The sequence below is a fragment of the Dromiciops gliroides genome, chromosome 3 (assembly GCF_019393635.1).
Source record: "Dromiciops gliroides isolate mDroGli1 chromosome 3, mDroGli1.pri, whole genome shotgun sequence".
NCBI lineage: Eukaryota > Metazoa > Chordata > Mammalia > Microbiotheria > Microbiotheriidae > Dromiciops > Dromiciops gliroides.
In genome coordinates, this window is record NC_057863.1 from 459,249,081 (window position 1) to 459,272,442 (window position 23,362).

The window sequence follows — 23,362 nt, forward strand, 5'->3', positions numbered from 1 at the left end:
TAAGGAATGGACCTGTGATTTTACTCTTGGTTAGTAATTTCCTCTACCACTGAAGATCAGGTTCCCTGAATATTGGGTTGGGCCAGGACCACCGGAATACTGGGTTGGGCTAGGGCTACCTATATTTTCTGAGTCAAATGTGGATTTCCTGATCTGTTCCCATCTTCTACTGTGAAGCAGAGGAGCCTCAAAGGGAAACCCCTGGGTTTCCCTTAGCCTTGATGGGCACTGGCTTGGCTTGATCTCTTGATGTGAGTGGAGATGCAACCCCTGGCTTATCGCTTCCTGGCTTGGTGCTAGACTGGCTTTGTTCCCTGCCTTGGGACTGGGGTGCTTTGTCCTTCGCCTTCTACTTACCTTCACTTTTCTCTGCTCCTTCCTCTGGAAGTCTTTCTGTGCAGCCCTGGACAGAACAGAGGGGCTTATAGTTGATTATCTTTGTTTGTATTTATCATTATTCTTTCTGGTGTATTTTTAGAGCTCCACTGGAAGTATTTGTGGGAGAACTGAACTCCTTTACATCCTAATACATCATCATTTCCCCATAATCTCTCCTTTGTTTCTTGTCATTTTTCTAAATAAGCACCTTCTCCTCACTTTGTAGTCTTAGAGAATTGTCTAGAGCACTAAAAAATGATCAGGTGATTTATCCATGATCACACAGCCAGTGTGTGTCAGCAAGTCTTGAATACAGTTCTTCCTGGTTTCAAAGCCATCTCTTTATCTACTTGGAAAGCAGACCACTAGTCATGAATTTAAGAAATAAAATATCTTCTTTGACTCAGGTTAGGGGATACTTCAGATATTTGCCAACTGACATAAGAATAAATATACTGGTCTGGGGTGAACAGGACAGACAACCACTTTGTTGGCTGGTTGTGTTATAACAGGCCTTGACAGTATATATTTTATGTTTTATAAGCTATGATTTAGTCCATGGTATATTCAGATTTATGAAAATAATGAGTTGTATTATAATGAACTACTATTCTATAGGGAAGATTGTTCTTTTTTAGGTACCTCTTCGTCATTCTTTGTGAAATTTATTAACGTGGAGGTAATTTTCACCTCTCTTGCTTGAGCAACTGTAGCTTTTTCTTTAAGTGTCAGAAAATATATACATATCTTCTGATCTGTGCCTTATTCTTTAAAAAAAATACCATGAAAATTTTAAATTTATTTTTTGGCACTATCAGTTTGCTTAGCAACCTGCCCCTTCCCTTTTGTTTGTTTGTTTGTTTTGTTATTTTAGTGAGGCAATTAGGGTTAAGTGACTTTGCCCAGGTCACACAGCTAGTAAGTGTTAAGTGTCTGAGGCTGGATTTGAACTCAGGTACTCCTGACTCCAGGGCCGGTGCTCTATCCACTGCGCTGCCCCTGCCCCTTCCCTTTTTAAAACTTGGTTATACAAAGGCAAATTTCAGGCAACAGAAACAAATCATTATAATTCTGACTTAATGAAGATATTACCTCCTAATGCAAGATTTACTCCCTGGTCCTTTGACTCCACTAGATTTTTACTTTAACTCCTTGAAAAATTCTAAGAAATTCTTTGTCTCTTCTGTAAAATGCACTTTGGTCTTCTTGGAGCATGAAGGACAATAGCCAACCAACCAAAATACAAACATCAGCAACAGTGGTATAAAGAGAGCTCGACTTGGGGCAGCTAGGTGGCGCAGTGGATAGAGCACTGGCCCTGGATTCAGAAGGACCTGAGTTCAAATCTGGCCTCAGACACTTTACACACTTACTAGCTGTGTGACCCTGGGCAAGTCACTTAACCCCAATTGCCTCACTAAAAAAAAAAAAAGAGAGAGAGAGAGAGCTCGATTTAGTATATGAAAATGTGGGTCTGAGAATGAGCATTACCTATCACCATGTGACTATGGGCAAATAATCTCTCTTAGTTTTAGTTTCCTCAACTCTAAAATAGGGATAATAATAAACAAAAGTATGTGAAAACACTGTGCCATTGTAAAAACACCATATAAATAAATATGAATATATTCATAAATAATTATAATTTATAAATTGTCCACCTCAAGCTCTTCCCCATCTTTTCTTCCTAGAGGAAAGGTCTCATATTTGGAAAGACATTGGAAAGTAAAAGGTTTCAAAGTTTCATTTCTGACCACACTCATCTGTGGGCCCATTTAAAAATGATGTAAAGGGCTCTTGCTAACTTTTTCATATCTATTCTGGTAATGCTGAGCGCCCATCAGGTTAGTCAGAAGGATGCCTCGTTCACTTGTGTTCCTCTTCTTCAGTCTGGCACTGGACCAGTGTACATAGACCACATGTCTGTCTGTTGGCCTGATTTTGCTGCTTTTTACAGGATATCAGTTTTTTGGCATCTCCCCACTATCTGAAAACAGAACCTTGGGCAATAGAACTTGTCAAGTTGGTGGTGGAGAGGGGCTGTATTCTCTCTCTCCTTAGATTTAGTAGCAAAAGTTCTCTTTACTCTCTGGGAAAGTGGTAGATGCACTATATTCTGTGGGTGTCTGTGCTTGAAGATGAAAAGAAGCTTTCATTCCAGAACTCCACCCCTAAGTCCATATTCGGAGAAAATAAAAGTTGGTGGGAGGCCCAACTTAAGAGAAACAGCCTCAAAGGGTAAATGTTGAAACTTGAAAGAGAAAAAACACCAACTAGGTAAGTAATAAACCTTTTAGAAATAGAATAGATTCTTTACAGTAGACTGTGAACATGCATCAAAACCAGAATATGCTGTTCTCTTTATTGTATATAGTTATATATACATGTATGTTCACACACATATATGTATGTCTATACATAAACACACATACATGCATGTGGTGTGTATGCATATGTACCCTATGTGTATACATGTGTATAGCTATACACATAATACAAAAGAAACAACAAAGTATTTCATGTTTTTTACTAATATGTATATGTTTAAAATCCTCAGCTTAGGTAATTTGCACTTTCTGAGGGTTTTTTGTTTTCTTTTGCTTTTTAAGTGGGAGGGTTACTTTTAAAACATTGGTGTTCCCCAAAGTGCTTGAGGAAGTCATGTTCTACTCTGCTAGTTTTACCTCAGGAGAAAAGAATGCTAAATTGTAGGGTGGTGGTGAAAGCTCTTTTCTAATCATTTTCTATGTTGATAGAAAATCAGACTTGACTTCATTGCCGTGGGCTGCTGAATCACTGTTTAAATCTGTGACCCCTTTGATGTCTGATTTGAACAGAAGTTGTAAGAGGCCTGGGAAGGAAGAAAGGGAGTATAAAGGGGATTTTCTGACAGTATTGTAGAAGCCCAGTTTTATTATTCTTATTTCGTTAAATCTTTTTGAGGGAAAGGATTGTGGTTTCTTTTGTTGTCGCAGTTACTATGCTATCGCTACCACAAGCAGAGACAGAGAGGCATTCTATATTGGATGTGTATCTCCTTAATAACAAGAATGGGCTAAAATGTTTCATTTGTCGTTTGTTGTTATCATTAGTAGAGGCTAAATATAGTTAAATCCAAGTGGTGAAATGCAGCGATTTTATAAAGTAAAGAGCATCATTCATCATTGACTGAAAATGTGGTTGCACATATTAGAAGCATGGCTTTATAAAGTCCCATTTCTAGTAATGTGGTATTTTTGTTTTGTTTTGAATATTTATGAATCTGAAAACATTTTAAGTGAAATTATGCTTATCATAAATTGTATGTGCCTATCAGAAATCCTTTTTTTAAAAAAAGTAGCATAGAATTAATCAACTAAACTCAATTTTCAGCTTTTAGCTTTTAAAAGCATTTTTCTCTATTTGTAATACAAAGTGGAAGGATTTAAACATTCTACCAATGTTAGGGGCAAATCCTCAACATGATTTCTCTTTCTGTACACTTAAGAAAAGTTATGATATAGCCCCTTAATGGGGAAAGGGCCATACAAATAATAAGTTTTTTTAAATCTACCAGAAATGTCTTGTGACCACACAAGCAGCACTAGGAGAATCACTCCAGTACAGGTTGCACCTCCCCTCAGGTCCTGATCTGATGCTTCTCCATTGCATGGCGGTGACCCAGACCTCTTAAAGGTCATGCCAATGAAACACAAGCTCAGATGAAGCCCACCATGTCACAAAGCCTCTGATTCGAGTCTGGTGGCTATCTGTCTGATAGTTACTGACCAGCCTGGCTTTAGTCAGAAAGGCTCATTACTACATTGGCCATCAGGTGATGAATTTTTTGCTCTTGGCAGAGACAATACCAAATTGTAGAGGGATTTCAATGTGTAAATCTATGTTGATACTAAGAATATCTGCTTTGACAAGGTTCTTGAAGTATCAAAGTGCCTAGTAGATTTACAATTCTCTTTGTGATCTTAAAAATGTCAAATAGTTTTAACATACACTCAAAATCACTCTTCATTGAGTCTAAGTAATGCTTCCAATCATGTACTCATATACTATTTTAAAATTTTTATCCTGGAGGTGATACACTATCTTTGGAGCTTATTGGGCAGAGAAGTGACATAATGAGACCTGTACTTTAAGACAATCAGTTTGGCTTTGTGAAGAAGCCTAGCTGAGAAAGGGAGGTATCATATAGGATGGCAACTAGTGTGGATGGCAAATGAAGGGAGAGTTTACTTGTTTGTTTTAACTATGAGGGAGACATGGATGTATCTGTAAGCAACAGGGAAGGAGCCAGTAGATGAAGACAGAATAAAGATCAGAAAGTGAGGATGATGTTCAGTTACTTTTTCAGTTATATCTGGTGCTTCATGACCCCATTTGGGGTTTTCTTGGCAAAGATACTGTAGTGATTTGCCATTTTACAGATGAAGAAACTGAGGCAAATGGGGTTAAGTGAGTTGCCCAGGATCACACAGCTAGGAAGTTTCTGAACTTGGATTTGAATTCAGGAAGATGAGTCTTCCTGACTTCAGACTTGGCACTTTATCCACTGAGACACCTAGCTGTAGAGGAATGCAGAGGAATTGACCTTGGCAAGGAGAAGGCCCACCTCTTCATGCAAGACTGGTGTTAAGGAGGAGATAGTGGGGGAAGATATGTGAGTGGTGTAAGACAGAGTGTGGGGATGTGAGGTCTCAGTGAATGACGTCAAATTTTTTTCAGTAAAGTATGAGGCAAGGTTCTCAGCTAAGCACATGGGAAGATCTAACTCGGACTGTCTGATAGGTTTGGGATTGCAAATCAATTAGAGACATGTAAGGATTGCTTTGCTGCAGTGAGGTCAAGTTGAGATTATATAAAATGGTAATGGACTCAGTTTTAATGATTTCCTCCAGGTCTGTTCAGCAGCATAGGAATTAAAATGGAGAGAATAAATGGTAGGAGTAATCCAGGATTGAGGTCTGGCAAGGCATGATCAGCAATTAGGCAAGGGGACAGGGGATTCTAGAGAATTGAGTGTAGTACAGAAGTGGTTCATCAAGAAGTCCTTTACTTATTGAGGCCTTCTCTCATAGGAGCATCCTCCAACTAATGACAGGCTTGAAGTAACAAGTGCTTCTTATAGTCCTTGCTATATTTTTATCCACATCAAATTATTTTGTCTGTTGTTTACCTAAAGCTCTAAACTTAAAGAATACCAGGGAAAAGATGCAGAAAGACTATTAGGCCAAACATTTTATTTGTTACTATTTGGGGAATAGATTAACTATGGTATTTGTAATGCTTTTTCAGTGCCCCCCTCTTTAAGCCTAGTCCTAACTCTTCCCATCACCATTTTATAACTCCAGTACTTCTGGATTAAAGACCTTATTCCTGAGGTTCATATCTATGTCCCTTTACTCAGATTAGAGCCCAAGAGTCTGGGGTGGGGTAGCTAACTTTTTGTAAGCAAGCAAGCTTTCCTTCACGGAGTGATAAAAGACATTCGACCCTTAGAATTACACAAATCCTTTCTAGGAAAGTGGTTCAGACCTCTTTTAATAAAAGGGTACCTCAGATTGAGAGGTAGCATTTTTTTTCCTCCTGTATTTTTTTTTCTTTTTGGGGTGAGGCAATTGGGATTAAGTGACTTGCCCAGGGTCACACAGATAGTAAGTGTCAAGTGTCTGAGTTCGGATTTGAACTCAGGTCCTCCTGACTCCAGGGCTAGTACTCTATCCACTGTGCCATCTAGCTGCCCCCCTCCTGTATTTTAAAAAAATAATTTATTGATATTCTTTGTTTCGACATCACCTTCATTTCTGAATATAAATCTCCCTCCCTCCCTTACTCAGGAGCCCTCCCTTGTAACAAAGAAAAAAAAGAAAAAAGGAGAAAAAAGAAGTTCAGCAACAATTCCCACCTCTGTGTGTGTTTGTAATACAATCTTTCCCTGCTTTAGTGGAAAGTGTATATAAATATGAAAAATAGGAGTGAGGATATCCAGTAGTTAGGCTACAATCAGTAAGACTCTTGCATGTATCTTCATATTCTAGTTTATTCCCCACCAAACCGATTTTTAAAAAAACAAAAAAACAAACAAACCCAACAACAACCTGTGTAGACACTGTTCCTGTCTGTAGCTTTGCAGAGCCTTTAATGTGCCTGTCCTCTTTTGAGGCTGCAGTAAGCTTTGGCTTCAAAAGGAGAGTGAGGTGGGAGGAGACTGGGTTTGTCCAACACTTTCTGAAGCAAAGGGAGTTTGTTACTACACTTCAAGGTGTTTAACAAAACCATTTGCATTTGAATGTTGATCCCTTTGAGTGTGGGGCACACAGGAAATGGGTTTCTAAATGATAGATAAACTCTCCCTTTCTACAGGGAAGCTTCAAGTCAGGGCAACTGTGCTCTGGCCCGGAGGCTTAAGCCAAATCCTCTTCAGATCATAGTTAATGATGCACCTGATTCTACAGCAGCTGCTGCTTTTGAACAGTATGATGCTTCTCCTCCTCCAGAGGACTTTCTGCAGCACTTTCAGCCTTTGTAGATCCAGTGAGAAAAACAGATTGTGAGACGAACCCAGGAGTCCAGTTTGGGAATTCACCACCCAGCACTTATCAGTCAGTGACTTGAACCATTTGTAGATGCTTCCCTTCATAACCAATGGTGAAATGCTTGTGTGGAAATTTTTCTGGATGATACAACTGGCTATATTGTTTGCTTTTTTCTGTGAATGTGTGAACATCTGATTTATTTATTTATTTATTTTTACCAAGAGGTTTTTCAAATCACTTTTCTATAGAGTAGAGGACAGGAAGTGACAAAGAGAGTAGGGTTTGTGTGTGTGTGTGTGTGTGTGTGTGTGTGTGTGTGTGTGTGAATTCTTCTTCTTCTTCTTCTTCTTCTTCTTCTTCTTTTTTTAGTGAGCCAATTGGGGTTAAGTGACTTGCCCAGGGTCACACAGCTAGTAAGTGTTAAGTGTCTGAGGCCGTATCTGAACTCAGGTACTCCTGAATCCAGGGCCAGTGCTCTATCCACTGTGCCATCTAGCTGCCCTCGTGTGTGTGAATTCTTCAAGATCAATTTCAATAACATGGTCCTTAAAAATGAAGACATTTAGGATGGGCCTTCTGTTTCACTGAATTAGGGCAACCCTGTTAATCTTGGTGATTATTAGATGCCTGATATAGCCAGTGATCCATCCTTTCCTATGACCTAGACTGTAATGCCACCCACTAACTCTCATACCTTTCAAGTCATTTTCCTTTGAGCACATCAACTTTTTTAAAAAAAAATTTGCAATAGAGTAACTTGAAATATTACTATAAATTCAAGAGCACTTACTCCTATATATCCCAAAGGAAGTGAAACCTTGTAAAGATTTTGAAAATTAGGATATGGTCATTGTGAAAGCTCAGGCTATCTTTTAATTGTACTATCATAGATATTCACTTATCCTGCTCTAGGTGTTAAAAGTGAGGACTTCATTATAGTGTAAGAAAATAACCATATGTGACAAGGGTAGGTGAGAAATGGGGGAAGATAAGCCATGATTTAAAAATATTAAAAAAACCCTATTATGTCCTGCCTATGTCAATAGGAGGACCTTTTTCTGGGCTATAGCCCTGACAGCGATTTTGGATTAATTACAAATTGGATTTATTTTGGGACTCACAGATTTAGAGCTGAAAGGGAACTTAGAAACCATCTAATTCAACATCCTTATTTTACAGATGAAGAAGTTAAGTGGCTTGCCAAGTTCACCCATATAATAAGGGGAGGAGGTGGGATTTGAACCCATTTCCTCAGACTCCTTTATTCATTGCTCTTTCCTCTATACTCTGCCGCTTCTCTTGAGAGGCAAGGGCCTGGGGTGAGATGCATCAGTGAAAAATAAAGGTGTATTCCCTGTGCACAAAGACGCAGGATACCAGGTGCCCCACAAAAGCTATGAAGTGTAAACCATTAATAATTGATGTAATTTAGAAGATAGAGGTGTTGGTGGCACAGTACTTGCTATCCAGAGAGCTTTGCACCTACCCTTTCTGAAAGAAGTATTTGCATCATTAATATTCAGTGTGAATTCAGAAGAATAGTGTTGTTGTTTTACGAGAGGGACTCTCCACCCCAACACTGAATGGATATGGTTAGATATTTAGATAGTTTTCTGCCCTGTTTTAATAGTTGTGAATTTTAAGGGGAATGGAATAGCTCAAGTGGAAAGGATGCTGAGGAGAGAATCATGTTTTTTGCTGCCATCTACAGATGTCAAAGTGCATTTCTATAAAGTCTCAGCGAAGAAAACAGGTCATCCTAAAGCAGAAATGAATGAAAATGTATCCAAAGTATTTTTTAAAGATATATTTCATAAATATATTCTGACAGTAATAACATTTTGAGTACAGTATTGGAGTATCTTCTTTTGTTTACTCTTCTGGCTAAAATGTTATCTATAGCAATCAGCAGTATTGTCTTTTTAACATTTCAAATCGTCATGGTGAAAATCTGTGTTATTGTTATGAATGGCACAACACTGGAATACTGGAAGTATTGATCTATAACAGTCTATAAGCCAATGAAATATTTAAAAATAAGTCTGAGGCTTGTCTTTCAAGCTTAGCTTCAGTACTGACTGTAAGAAGTGTGAGTAAAAGTGAGGAGTAGAGAATTTTATGAGGATGAATGATAAATTAGATAGCCTTTTAAAAGGTCCCTTCTATGACAGACCTGCTGGGGGGAAAATGATTTAGAATAACATATACTGCAGTAAGATGGTGCCTGAAGCAGCTTTAGCCCTCATGTTCCATTCTGTATATTTGCCAGACTTAGAGTGACACATTGCAAACGTCTTTTTGTATTATTACTTAAAGGGTCAAATTTAGACAGGACTTACTGGAAAAGCGCTGGATGGAGAAAAAAGAAATGGCCATCAAGGAAACAAAGGAACAAGAAGAAAGAGAGAAGAGGCTGGAAGCCCTCAGGAAGCAGGTGCCTTTGTTTAATTGGAGTATTTTAATATGCAATGAAGGATGCTTCTGAATCCTATTAATGTAATCATTACTAAAGTTAACTTCAGTACATATGCTTTTTGAAGTTCAACTCTTCAGAATTTGGACACATCATAGGATTTAGATCTAGATGACACCTAGTTCATATCAGTCACCTCTTTTATTTGACAGATGGGAAAACTGGGCACCAGACAGGGAAAGTGGGAAGTACCTCACTCAAGGTCACTTGGTTAGTGAGCAGCAGAGTTTGGATTCCAACCTAGATTTTCTAGTGCTCTTTCCAATGCAGACCTTAACTCAAGGTAGCAGAATTGTTCACTGGGATCACATTTTAGTTGTCTGATATTGCCAGTTCCTGAGTATATTTAAATTTCAATGAGGGTAGCTAGGTGGCACCGTGGATAAAGCACCAGCCCTGGATTCAGGAGGATCTGAGTTCAAATGTGACCTCAGACACTTGACATTCACTAACTGTGTGACCTTGGGCAAGTCACTTAACCCTCATTGCCCCACAAAAAACCTTCATCCACTCCTTTTAGAAAGCTCTTCTAAGATCTCAAGGCCTCCATATCACCTCTAGTTTGTTAGCACCTTGATAATAATTGAGAGCAGTAAAATTCTGCCATGCTAGCCAAGGGATTAAAACAGTTGCAAAGAAACTGTTAGGCCTTTACCCATGCTTTGAGACATCCTCAATTCAACAGAGTTAAAAATCACTTTTAAAATGCCACATTTCTGCATAACTGAGGGTCATGTAGTACATAATGCCTAAAGCAATAGCTTACTTGCCCTAGGTATTGAAGGCAGATAATAACACTTAAAAGTTAAGGGCCGGGGGCAGCTAGATGGCAGTGGATAGAGCACCGGCCCTGGATTCAGGAATACCTGAGTTCGAATCTGGCCTCAGACATTTAACACTTACTGGCTGTGTGACCCTGGGCAAGTCACTTAACCCCAATTGCCTCACCAAAAAGAAAAAAAAAAGTTAAGGGCTGGAATTTCAGATCATGTGACCAGCAAGATGGAAGACTAGACCTTTTCTCTGACCTCATGATCTTTCAAACCTCTTCAAAACAGAAAATATGCACCAAAAATAAAACAAGTCCAGCTGTCTCCATGATCCTAGGACACCCAGAATCCAAAAGGAAATTTAAAAAATACATCAACTGATGCCCACCCTGAGCTCACTCAACAGCTCTCCCCCAATGCCTACTAGGTTACCAACAACAAGTCTGCACTAGCCAACCCAAAGACCCAACACGTATGCTTGCAACAAAACCCAGCTCCACACCCTCAACCCCCTTTTTCCAGTGCTGTAGAGATCCTGGCTTTAGGATCCAGAAATTTGCTTGAACTGAGATAATCATTTAGTACCACAGCAGTAGCCTTCTATGCTACAAAAGCTCTCTGCAGGAAAATAGTGGAATGATACATATTTGGGCCTGAGGTAGAACTCAGCTTCCTCTCAGAGCCCCTATCCTGAGCCTTGGTGACCTAAACTACAGAAATCAACCCATGACTGCCAGTGCCAGATGAGAGAACTGAGGAATAGAGGGAGTGGGACAGGGTATTAAGACAGGACATTTGATATAGGCCATTGGGAGGCACTCCACTAAACCCGAGGGAAAAGCCCAGTGTTCTGCGGAAAGGTTGCTTGGAGCAGAGACCTAGGCTGTAACTGTGAATTGCCTAGAGTGGGAGGAGGCTGAGATGCTCTGAAATTTAGCCTTCAGGGAAACTTCCATCAGAGGGGAGGGAGTTAGGAAGTAATAGGGGAAAGTAAGCGGGGTGAGTGTAGAGTATATGTGTGTATGTGTATGTGTTTGTGTGCAGAGTAATTTATCCAAGATCTCAAGAAGGAGAGAACTCAAAAGACCTTAAACATAGGCAGATAAGTCAATAGGAAAACATGCACAATTGAAGAAAATATGGCCTCTAGACTTAGTAAACAAGTTCAGGAAACTCTGAATAAATACTGCAAAACAAAGAACAAGGATCAAACAATTGATGGAAACAGAATCCTGTGGAATTTGAGAACACAGAACCATAATATGCTGTTCCTGAGTGGCTAAAAAAAGAAATGAGAATTATGAGGGCAAAATGTATGGCCTACACAGTAAAAATAATGCACGGAATAGACAGACTTGAGTCTGCTGCAAAGGCAAGTCTCACCAAAGACACAAAAGAAATGATAGATTAGGGGCAGCTAGGTGGCACAGTGTATAGAGTACTGGCCCTGGAGTCAAGAGGACCTGGGTTCAAATCTGACCTCAGACACTTAACACTTACTAGCAGTGTGACCCTGGGCAAGTCACTTAACCCCAATTGCCTCACCAAAAAAAAAAATAAAAGAAAGAAAAAAAGAAATGATAGATTGGAGATGCAAATAAACAGAAGTGAAGGATGATCTAGAAGAAGGAAGCAAAAAATAATAACATTAAGAGAAAATATGCCATCACCATTCTATACCACAGCTTGTTCAGCCATTCCCCCGTGGATGGGCATCCCTTTGATTTTTAATTCTTAGCCACCACAAAAAGAGGTACTATAAATATTTTTGTAGAAACAGCTCTTTTTCTCTTTTGGGGGGAGCAGGGAATATAATTGTGCCAGATTAATCATAAATATTTACAATTATACTATTAGAACTTTTAAATTCCATTAAAATATTTATTGAGCATTATTATATGTAGGGAACCAGTCTAACTACTGAAATAAATTCAGAAACTGTAAGAGAAGCAAGTTCATAATTTAGGTGATGTCTCCATTTATTTCATTATATACAGTTTTTTTTTTTTTTAAGCAACAAACATTTATTTTCCATTTACATGTAAGGGTAGTTTTCAACATTCATTTTCATAAGATTTAGAGTTCCAAATTTTTCTCCCTCCCTCCCTCCCTTTCCTCCCCCCTCCACAAGATTGCAATCAGTTTATATATGTACAATCCACAAGTGTTCTTTTTATCAGTTCTTTCTATAGGGGTGCATAGTAAGCCTCCTCATTAGTTCCTTGGGATTGTCTTGGATCATTGTACTGCTGAGAGTAGTTAAGTCATTCACAATTGCTCATTGAACAATACTGCTGTCACTATGCACAATGTCCTCTTCCCAGCTCTGCTCACTTCACTAGACATTGATGTTCATTAGTCTTTCAAGGTTTTTCGGGGATCATCTTGTTTGTCATTTCCTGTAGCACAAGACCATTCCACTACAATCATATAACACAGCTTTTTCCAGCATTTCTCAATTGATGGACATTCCCTTGATTCTCAATTCTTAGCCTCCACCAAGAGTTGCTATAAATATTTTTTGTACAATTTTTCCCCCTTTTCTCTTTTTCATGATTACTATTGTTAACTGTTTCCCTTCCATTCTATTCCCTTCCCCATGATATTTATTCTATTATCCATCTTCTTTCATCCTATCACTCTTCAAAAGGGATTTGCTTCTGTCTGTCTCCTCCCCTACTCTGCCCTTCCTTCTTTTGCCCCTCTCTCTTTATCTCCTTTCCCTCCTATTTTCCTGCTGTGTTAGAGAGATTACTCCACCCAATTGAGTGTGTAAATTATTCCCTCCTTGAGGCAGCTCTGATGAGTTTAAGGTCTTTGAGCCTTTTCTGATGAGTGTAAAATTCATTTACTGCCCTGCTCCTCTCCCATCTCTTCTCCTACTCCATAAGCCTTTTCCTGTTACTTTCATGTAGGATTTCACTTCTGCCCTCTCCCCTCCCCCTTTACCCCTCAATTTAACCCTAACGATGTTATCATCTAGCTAAGTGACACAAATCATCACCCCTGGACCCAAGGGGATCCCAGCCAAAACCCAGCCTCAGACACAAGACAGTTGCCCACTGTATGACCCCAGGTATGTCTCCCAGCTCCAATTTTTTTTTTTTATGGTTCTCTAGGGTCTTGTATTTGAAAGTCAAATTTGCCATTCAGTTCAGGTCTTTTCATCACAAATATCTGAAAGTCTTCTTTTTCATTAAAGTCCCATTTTTTCCACTGAAAGATAATGATGAGTTTTGCTGGGTAAGTGATTCTTGGTTGTAATCCCATTTCTTTTGCCCTTTGGAATATCATATTCCATGCCCTCCGGTCCTTTAATGTAGAAGCTGCTAGATCTTGTGCTATCCTGATTGGGGCTCCACAGTACTTGAATTCTTTCTTTTTGGCAGCTTGCAATATTTTCTCCTTGACCTGAGAGCTCTGGAATTTGGCTATAATATTCCTAGGAGTTTTCTTTTTGGGATCTCTTTCTGGAGGTTATCAGTGGATTCTTTCAATTTCTATTTTAGCTTCTTCTTCTAGAATTTCAGGGCAATTTTCCCTGACAATTTCTTGGAAGATGATGTCTAAGTTCTTTCCTTGATCATGGTTTTCAGGTAGACCAATAATTTTCAAATTATCTCTCCTGGACCTATTTTCCAGGTTGGCAGTTTTTTCAAGAAGATATTTCACATTGCCCTCTATTTTTTTATTCATTTGGATTTGCTTTATTGTGTCTTGGTTTCTTATAAAGTCACTGGCTTCCATTTGTTCAATCCTCATTCTTAGGCAATTATTTTAATCAGAGAACTTTTGTACCTCCTTTTCCATTTGACTTTTCAAGCTGTTGACTTTTGTCTCATGTCTTTCCTGTATCACCCTCATTTCTCTTTCCATTTTTTCCTCTACCTCTCTAACTTTTCTTTAAAGTCCTTTTTGAGCACCTCTATGGCCTGAGACCAATTCATATTTTTCTTGGAAGCTTTAGATATAGGGGCCCCGATGTTGACATCTTTCTCTGAGGGTGCCCCTTGGTTTTCCTTGTTACTGAAGAAACTTTCTATGGTCCTCACCTTTCTCTGTTGGCTCATCTTGCCTTTCTTTTACTAGACTTTTATCTCCTTAAAGTGGGGCACTGTTTCTAGGCTGCAGTATCCCAAGCTTAAGAAGTCCCAGGTGGTATGATTTAAGGAGAATCAGGTTCTTCCCTTGCCCAACCTGTTTCCTGGTCCTAGATGACCCCAGACCAACTTGCCAATCAACCAGCTTGGTGTGTTGTGGTTGTTAGCTCCGACAAGTCTGTGCTCCTCTCCCACCTGAGCCCCTGCTACTCCAGCCTACCTCCTGGTTCTCAGCAGGGGTGTAAAATCCAAGTTCTGCCTCAGCACCAGCATAGATCCCTGTAGTCTCTCCCCTGCCCAGGGCTCAGCCCACTCACCAGACCGTGAATTTAGTTGCAGATAACACTGGTGCTTCAGCTGATTCAGAGGCTCTGGGGGTCTCCTTCTCTGGTGAGGACTTCCTGAGACTAGATCTGTGTCAGGGTGACTGTGGGGTTGGGCCCGACTCCTGTATCAGCACAGCAGCTCCCTCCTTCTGACCTTCCAAACTGTTCTTGGTTAGAAGATGATTTCAGCACATTCTTCTGTGAGTTTTGCTGTTCTGGGCGTTTTCCCATGACCTTATTTGGATATTTTTTGAGCGATCGTGTCATGATTTCGGGAGCTCACTGCCTTTCCTCCACCAACTGCCAGTTTTTCTACTGATAAAAAGAGACTTTCTGTAAAAGTCCAAAAGGTGCCATCTTTTTCGTATGGGTATGGGTTTGAGCAATCTTATCATAGAAGTGCAGGATTTAGAGCTAGCTAAGAGAAATGGGGGAACAGTGTGGTAGAGGAGAAAGAGCACTGCCTCTGGAGTCAGAGCAATTAGGCTCAAATCCTGCCTCTGATCCTTGCCTGTGTTACTTTGGGCAGCTCACTTAACCTGGCTCAGCCTCAGTTTCCTTAGCTTTAAAATGAAGGCACTGGACAGGATGGCCTCTAAGCTCCCTTTTAGCTCTTGGTTTATGATCCTGTGAGGAAATCATCTAGTCATGGGCTCCTAGATGTAGCGCTAACAGGGTCTCAGAGGCCATTTGGTCAAACTTTCTCATTTTACAAACAAAATCAAACCCCAGAAAGATCAAGCGCATTTCCCTAACTCACTCACTCTCTCTCCCTCCCTCCTTCCATTCCTCCCTCCTTTCCTCTCCTTTCTCTTTCTTTCTTTCTTTTTCTTTGTCCCTCCCTCCCTCTCTCCTTCTCTCTTTCTCTCTCTCTTTCTCTCTCTCTGTCAAACACACACACACACACACACACACACACACACACACGTAACAAAGCCATTATTTAAACTGATATCTTCTGACTCCAAATCTAATTTTCTTTACACTAATGTACCATTATTATCTTAAGGAACTCCTGAGTATTTGCTTAGAGGCCTATAAGTTACCTCGATTCTTTATACTTTTCTGAACTGTGACAGGGGGAAGGACACCATACCTGTGACCTGCACACCCTGAAAACTAACTAATGATCTGATATAATAGGCACCAGCCAGATTCTAAAGATACTCTGACCCCCTTGAATTTAATGCTGCCTTTCAGTTTACCCAAACCTTATTTGCTCTGGATTGATCTAAAGGAGATTGTGTTCACAAGAGAGCTGTGTCAGCTGGTTTTCATAGTCACATTTTACCCAATATTCAGGATACTGATGTTGAAATGAAACTTTGTGGTGCTTGTTAGATAATTGCAGGGAAATAAAAATTAAGTCCATTACCGTTAGCACTTCCGTGGGTTTCTATTTCTCTATCCATTTTCCAGTAACTTGGCATCAGAAAGAGAAGCAAGTTAGATTTTTAAGTATATGGCCTCATGATCCTGTTTTTAACTATTGGTTGGAGTAGTGCTATTCTTAACATAAAATTAATCTGCTTTGTAGATTTCTCAGATGGGTTTTATGGTTTTATTATTATTCATTTTGTCCTCCACTCTGAATTTCTGTTATATTAATCAACTTTGCAGGCTTTAGGACAACCGGCTAAAGATAACTAATTTGCTTCTGTTTATTTAGCTTTGTTGCATATTCTAATTAGCATCATTTTCTGTTCTGTTAGGTTTCCATTGTGGCCCAAGTGGATCATGTTAGAATGATGGCAGATACATTGGCCTCAAAAGCCAGGATGGGAATTGGAACTGAAGAAGAATTTGTTCTTCAAAGGCCACTCTTCAAATTGAATACATATACGGAACCCCAGGTCACTGTTATATTTGGTGGATTGTGATTTGAGAAAATTAGAAGGATCAGGGTAGATAATTGTGCTGCTTACCATCCTGATTAGAGTCAAACCAGCCAGAGGCAGCTTGGGGCTCTGTTCAAGATACTCTTATGTTGAAGGGAAGTAAGATACCCACCTCTCCCCAGCCTTATGACATCTGCATCTTGAACCAATAGATTCCTCACTTCCTAATTCCTTCCTACCAGTTCAGGGATGCTGTGACCTGAGGTCTATGTACTTCCTGTCCTTATCCGCAACCACCTTCTCCCTGGAGTGGGGTAGAGAGTTCCCCCTTCTCATTTCTGAACATTGGTTTGGAGGCATTTTGGGTGGAGGGACTGGTTACTGTGGATCAACTAAGGAGATTGACCTTGAAGGCAGAATGCAGAGTGGTCTATTACCCCTCTCCCATGTGTTTTTTTTAAAATTATTATTATGACTATACTATTTTTTTCAATTATTTGCTACTGATATATTAATGTCTATTTATATAGAAATGGCTATTGCAGCTATTTTGGCAGTATTTATTAATTAATATTGAATATCAGTAGATAATTGACTAAGTGGCAGTTCAGCACAAGTAGAAGAAAGGCCCCAGGGGACTCATGCTGTCAAAAGAGCCAGCTTGTACCTCAAGGAGAGTTTAGAAGCCCTACATTACCTACTCTGTCCTAAGAGGAGAGTGAGCACCAAGAGACAGCATACTGGGCCAAGAGCATGAGCCAAGAACATGGCAACCCTTGAGTGTTTGAGGCTTTTATCCTCTTTTGATAGAGGCGGGTCATTATACACTGATCAAAGCTCATTGGTTAGCCTCATTCAATTCCATTGGTTGACATGACTTGAGGTTGGTCCAAATTAAAATGAGCTGTACCAAGACATCAGGGGGAAGTATGCAAAAGATTACCCCCTAAATTGCTCGAGGCAAAGTCCATTATCTAGGTGAGGTTTAATCCCATCAGTCCTTCAGGGAACTAGACAAAAGAGTCTATCTCCATTTCTTTTGTACCCCTGGACTGGCCCTGAACAGTATTAAAACTTCCTCAAAAATTGAACTTTGAATTGAACTTTCTGGGGTGCATGGAAGAGGATTGAAACTGGGTCACTGGGTCCCCAAGAAATTCCTTATTAATAATTATTTTATCACATCCATTCCTCTACCTCACATAGTAAAGTAAACCCTAGAAGTACCCATTCCCTATCTTCCTCTAGCCTTCTTACCTCTTAACTACACTGGCCTACATGCAGTTCCTCCAACTTGAAACTCTGGGAAAATATGGCCCCCCCTCAAAAACTGATTGAAATTGTCTGGGGAACAATTAATGTCTTGGAGGTGAATTTCAGCTGGGAGAAGGGTGCTTACTAATGGTTCCTTTCCTTCCCCCCCTCCCCAGCAATCAGGATCACATAAGAGAACCCCCCCCCCCAGGCTAGTCACGTGGGGGCAGAGTTTAGAGGGCTGCCCCTTCCACTATACTGCATTCCAATTGACTAGTGTTTGGCGCCAAGAGAAGATTGTAACTGAGGAAGAAGGGAGGGGCCAGGCAGGTTAAGAGATAAAAGGGCTCCAGAGTCCCACGCTCACTGAGTCCCATGCTCACTGCCATTTCCATTAGGTAGTTGGCCCATTTGTGTGCAAATGTATAAATAAAGACCTTTGATACTTTTTCAATACTGAGTCCCAGAAATTTTTAAATGGGCTTTCTCACAGAAACTCTATCTACAATCTGTTTCAACTCACTGTCTCTGATGCTTGGAGTGTTCTTCCCCCTCACCCCAGCCTCTTAGATTCCCTGGCTTCCTTCAAGATTCAACTTCAATTGCAACTTTTGCAGGAGGTCTTTCCTAGCAGGAGCCAGCTAATACAGATTAGTATTACCTTTCAGGCTGCTGTCTGTCTGCTTTGTATATATCTTCTATATACTTAGGTATTTACATATTATCTCCCCCTTATGTGGGATGAAATTAGGGTCAAATTGATTGTGAGTTGTCCCAAAAGAATTACAAGACTCAGTGACTCAGTTTCCCAAGTTTTATTGTAATACTGTGGGTGATCACAGGGAAAGAACCAGAAAAGTGGAAAGGGATCTCTCAAATAGTGAAAGAAAAAACAGTTATATTTAAAGTATGGATAAATTGTTTACCAGTCTCATTATAATAATCTCCACCTTGGGAAGGTACAGGGGAAGGCCTCTCCTACTCATTATAATATTCTCCATCTTGGAGAGGTACAGGGGAGGGCTTATCCTAATTTGGAGTCCCCAGGGTCCTAAGCCAACCCCCGAGGTGGGTACCTTTTTCAGTGGAGGTATGTTTTGGGGGTTTACCAGTCATAAGGTGAATCTGGAGACAAATTAGGCCTTTTCTGCGCATGTCTCTTTTCGGTTCCCATGGCTAGTTTCAAAACATCTTCATTTTTCGTTTATTTCTAGTCTTAAGTTTCTATAGCCTGTCATTTCCTTTATTATTATAGTTTCAGGTCTTCATAGTCTCTTTCCCTCTGTTCCGTGATGGGCACTGATTTCTGTGGGTAAGAGAACCTAGCATCCTGACTTGTAAGTTTTCCATTAACTGGGGTCTAACTCCCTTTTGGAGCTAATATCTGAATTAAAACTTGGGTCTTAGGTTTTTCTATTAACCCCTTTTTTGCCTCCTACATCACCCTTTTATAATGCATGATCCTTCAGGCAGGGATTGTTTTTGCTTTTTGCTTTTATCTGTATCTCCAGTTCTTAGTACTAGTAGAGTTCTTGGTATATACTAAGAGCTTTATAAATGCTTGTTGACTGATTGTATGACTCCATGAAACCCTACCCTGGGTCCTCACTTACTAGTTGTTTGATCACAGGATCCCTTCTGTTCTGTAAGTCTGGTTTCCCTATCTGTAAATGAGGGAATCATACCAGAAGACTTCCAGTTTCGCTTCTAGCTCTAAATCTATGATCTCAGTTCTGTTCCTCTAATATTCCTTCCATGTTTCTGGTGCTCACTGATATCTATCTTGAAGGTAGCTCATGTCTTGGCATCCAACCTCAGCTCTTCCTTCTCCCATATATTCTTTTTTTTTTTTTGGTAGGGCAATGAGGGTTAAGTGACTTGCCCAAGGTCACACAGGTAGTAAGTGTCAAGTGTCTGAGGCTGGATTTGAACTCAGGTCCTCCTGAATCCAAGGCCAGTGCTTTATCCACTGCGCTACCTAGCCGCCCCCTCTCCCATATATTCTAATACAAAGAGTCAGCAGAAGGTGGCATATTGCTTGTTCCCTATGCTCACTTTCTGGTCCTCTCTAGTCTGCTCTCACTCAGAAACTATTTAGTGCTTTAAAGTTCATTCTGCCTTTCTAGATCCTTGTTGCTGTCAGTATGGACTTCAGGTTCAGGTGATAAGTTCAGTAGCTTGATCACAATCTCTTTCCTCACCCCAACTCCTTCCCTCTTCAAGTAACCTTGTCTCCTACCTCTTCAACCTTCTCAACACTCATGACCTCTGTCTCACATTTACCTCAAAAAAGTGCCTGTTATACCTTAGATCCAACCCTCCCTGCAACTGAACTTACCCCAGTTGTCAGGAATCCTATTTAGGCCTCTGATGATGACAAAGTAAAGGGTTTAAGCTATAAACTTGCTTCTGGCATTTGAGTACTAGAGTTTGAGTCATCTTTGTAATCAATATGTAATGCCTAATTAGTTTATGTTATTTCATAATAATGCTAGTTTATAGAAAATATTTGAATAAATAGTTAATACTCAAATTGTTCATGTAAAGTTATTTTCAAGTCTATCACTAACTTTTTTTTTTTACTTTTGCAAATATATGAAAAAAGTGTCTTTTAAATTCCACTTGAAGGGACCATTTTATGCTTATATTTGGTTGCTTAATACTCCTATACTGTACCAAAGAAGTTCTTTCTAGTGAAATTTTATCATAATTTAGAAATTTTAAAAAATTCTTATTATAATCCTTTAAAAGGAACCACTAATAAAGCTTTCCTGCATATTTTTTTCTATTTTTGACCATTTTGATTATTATCAATACCCACATTAACCACAAAGGACATATGAAGAAAGATACTATATGCATCTAGAGAAAGAACTGATAAATAGAAGTTATGTGTAGAATAGTTTTACACACACACACACACACACATATATATATATATATATATATATATATATATATATATATATATATATATATATATATATATATCCATATCCATATCCATATCCATATCCATATCCATATCCATATCCATATCCATATCCATATCCATATCCATATCCATATCCATATCCATATCCATATATTTGTGTCTAATGGTAGCCATCTCTAAGGCAGGGGAGAGAAAAAAAGGAGAAAAAAAGAAATTTACATCATAACTTTATTATATATTTTAAAGGAATAGCAAGTTTTATAGATTTATAGATTTGAAGCATCATGTACAACCATATTTTTTATTATACTCTGTTATGGAAGTGCTTGTTTTATTCCATAAATTAAAAACAAAATTTATTTTAAAAACTAATTAAAATAAACAGAAGAAATTTTATGCATAAGAAATGATGGTGGTAAAATTGCTTAGAATAACAAAGAAAGTAGAAAGTACCTACTCTTAAAATTATAACCTAATAGGGTTAAAGAAGGCCAATACCACACATCAATATGCAATTTCCAAGGCTTTGAGTTCAGGTCATATAAGGATAGGTTGAAGGAATTGGGGATGTTTAGCCTAAATGAGAGGAGGAGGAACCCATGACCTCTGTAGGCAACCCATTCCAGTTTTGAATGGCTATAATAGTTTGTGATCTTGAAGTCAAGCCTAAATTGACCTCTTTGTACCTTGTGCCCATCCCTCCTTCGGTCCTCTAATATTTCCTCCAAATGGCAGCTCCAGTTTAGCTGGAGACCATTTGCCAGGTAAGTTAAAGGGATTGTTCCTTTCATTTATTTGTTATATCAGGTACTTGTTGAAATTCTTTCCAACTTTCAATTTCTGTGATTCTGTAAACCACAAAAACTGTATGTATTAAGTTAGTCTCCAAATCTGGCTCTTGTGAATGTATAACTATATTTGAAGGATTTTTGTTGTACAAGACTATTTCAAACCCCATCTTAATTTTTTTTCAACCATTGCATTTTAACTGTCACAAACCTTTCTAATTCCTTAAAGGAAAAAAAGGAAAATTCTTATCAGTGTTCTTTTTGTAGAATTAGAACTTAAAAAAAAAGCCACCTTTCCTTCCTAAACCAGTTCTCCCTGACTTTCTGGTTTCTGTTAATAGCACACCATTTGACTATTTATACAGGCTATCTGAAGGTTCAATCTTCCATGACAGTTCCCTGTCCTTTTCAAACTACCATAATTTAATCCTTCCAATTTTACTCCCCTAATCTAAAGCCTATCCAATATTCAGTAATAATAATAGCTAACATTTATATCATGCTTTAAGGTTTGCAAAGCACTTGGTCCTCACAATAACCCTGGGGAGGTAAGTACTACTATCCCTGTTTTACAGATGAGAAAACTGAGACAAATAGAAGCTAAGTGACCAAGTCACAAAGCTAATAAGTATCTGAGGTAGGATTTGAACTCAGGCCTTCCTGACTCCAAGTCCAGTGCTCTATCCCTTGTGCCTCCTAGCTACTTCTATTCAAATGAGCTATAATCTCATAGATAAGGGGTATTCCCTCTGACCATGGATTTTTTTTTTTGTGGGGCAATGAGAGTTAAGTGACTTGCCCAAAGTCACACAACTAGTAAGTGTGAAGTGTCAGGATGGATTTGAACTCAGGTCCTCCTGAATCCAGGGCAACCTAGCTGCTCCTTCACCATGGATACTAAAATACCTTCATACCTGTCTGTTCTGCATGTAAGATGTTTTATCATTTTAGTCAATAAGTTTTGATAAAAGGATGAACTGAGCTAAGAAGGTATTACCCATCTCTGACATTTTAACCAATTATCAGTAAATTATTCACATATAGTTTGTATAGATCCAATGAGTTAACATATATTAAATGCTTTGCAAACCTTAAAGCACTATTTAAATGATAGCTTTTTAAAAGTTTGAATTCTATTACATGGCACTATTATTTTACTGTCAAAAAGTTGTAAATAATTTTATTATGAACTACAATAACATATTTATGTACAAACATTTTGTCTTCTGTAAAGAAAAAGTGTATAACTTTGGAAACTATGACTTTGAATGTTGCTGGTATTCTTATTTAATTATGTTAAATTTTCTTTCTCCAGATAATTTCTGATCCCAGACTTCGTATTGAGTTAGCTCTTCGAGAAGCTGGACTTCACAAAACACTTTATGCAAAAGAGATCTTGCCAAAAATTAGTCCTTATAAACGTTCAAGAAGAGACATGGCATCAACTGTCTTTCAGATGTAGACTTCAGGCAGGAGTGCCTGAATATACAAGCAAGAGCCCTCTTTTGATACAGTTCTGTATTTAATATATAAACTATTCTGAAAAGAAAATTTTAATTATTTATTTAGTATGGCTTAGATATTTAATTATTAATATGTTGGGTGATTTCATCTGCAAATGAAATCCTTGTATGATTCTCAATAACATATTGAATTGTTCCCCATATCTTTAAAAAATAAAGTTTTATCAGATTCTTTAAGAGTAGAATTTATAAAAGATATATATGTATATACATACATAGCATTTTCAAAAGTTACATTTTGAGATTGATATTTTATATGATGAGTACAAAATAACTTTGCAAAATAAAATAGCCATTGGAAAGAATTAGATGACATGTAGTTACTGTCAGCTAGCCTTCATTTCCATTTCTTATTTCAGAATTTGACTTTTTAATTATGAAAGCTTCATTATCATTAATACTTCTATTATCCCTTGATTACTATAGGAGAAGACTCAACCTTTCTCT

At 38.7% G+C, this 23,362-nt stretch overlaps 1 protein-coding gene across 1 annotated transcript in view; it reads left to right on the plus strand.

The window, feature by feature from the left end:
* CCDC148 (coiled-coil domain containing 148) overlaps nt 1-23,220 on the plus strand; it is a 306,036-nt gene extending 282,816 nt beyond the window's left edge. The window contains exons 13-15 of the mRNA XM_043991473.1: nt 9,225-9,342; nt 16,290-16,430; nt 22,708-23,220. Of these exons, the coding sequence (XP_043847408.1) occupies nt 9,225-9,342; nt 16,290-16,430; nt 22,708-22,854 (406 nt within the window). The 3' untranslated portion in view covers nt 22,855-23,220. The remainder of the gene's footprint in view (nt 1-9,224; nt 9,343-16,289; nt 16,431-22,707) is intronic.
* The last annotated feature ends 142 nt before the right edge of the window (nt 23,221-23,362 follow it).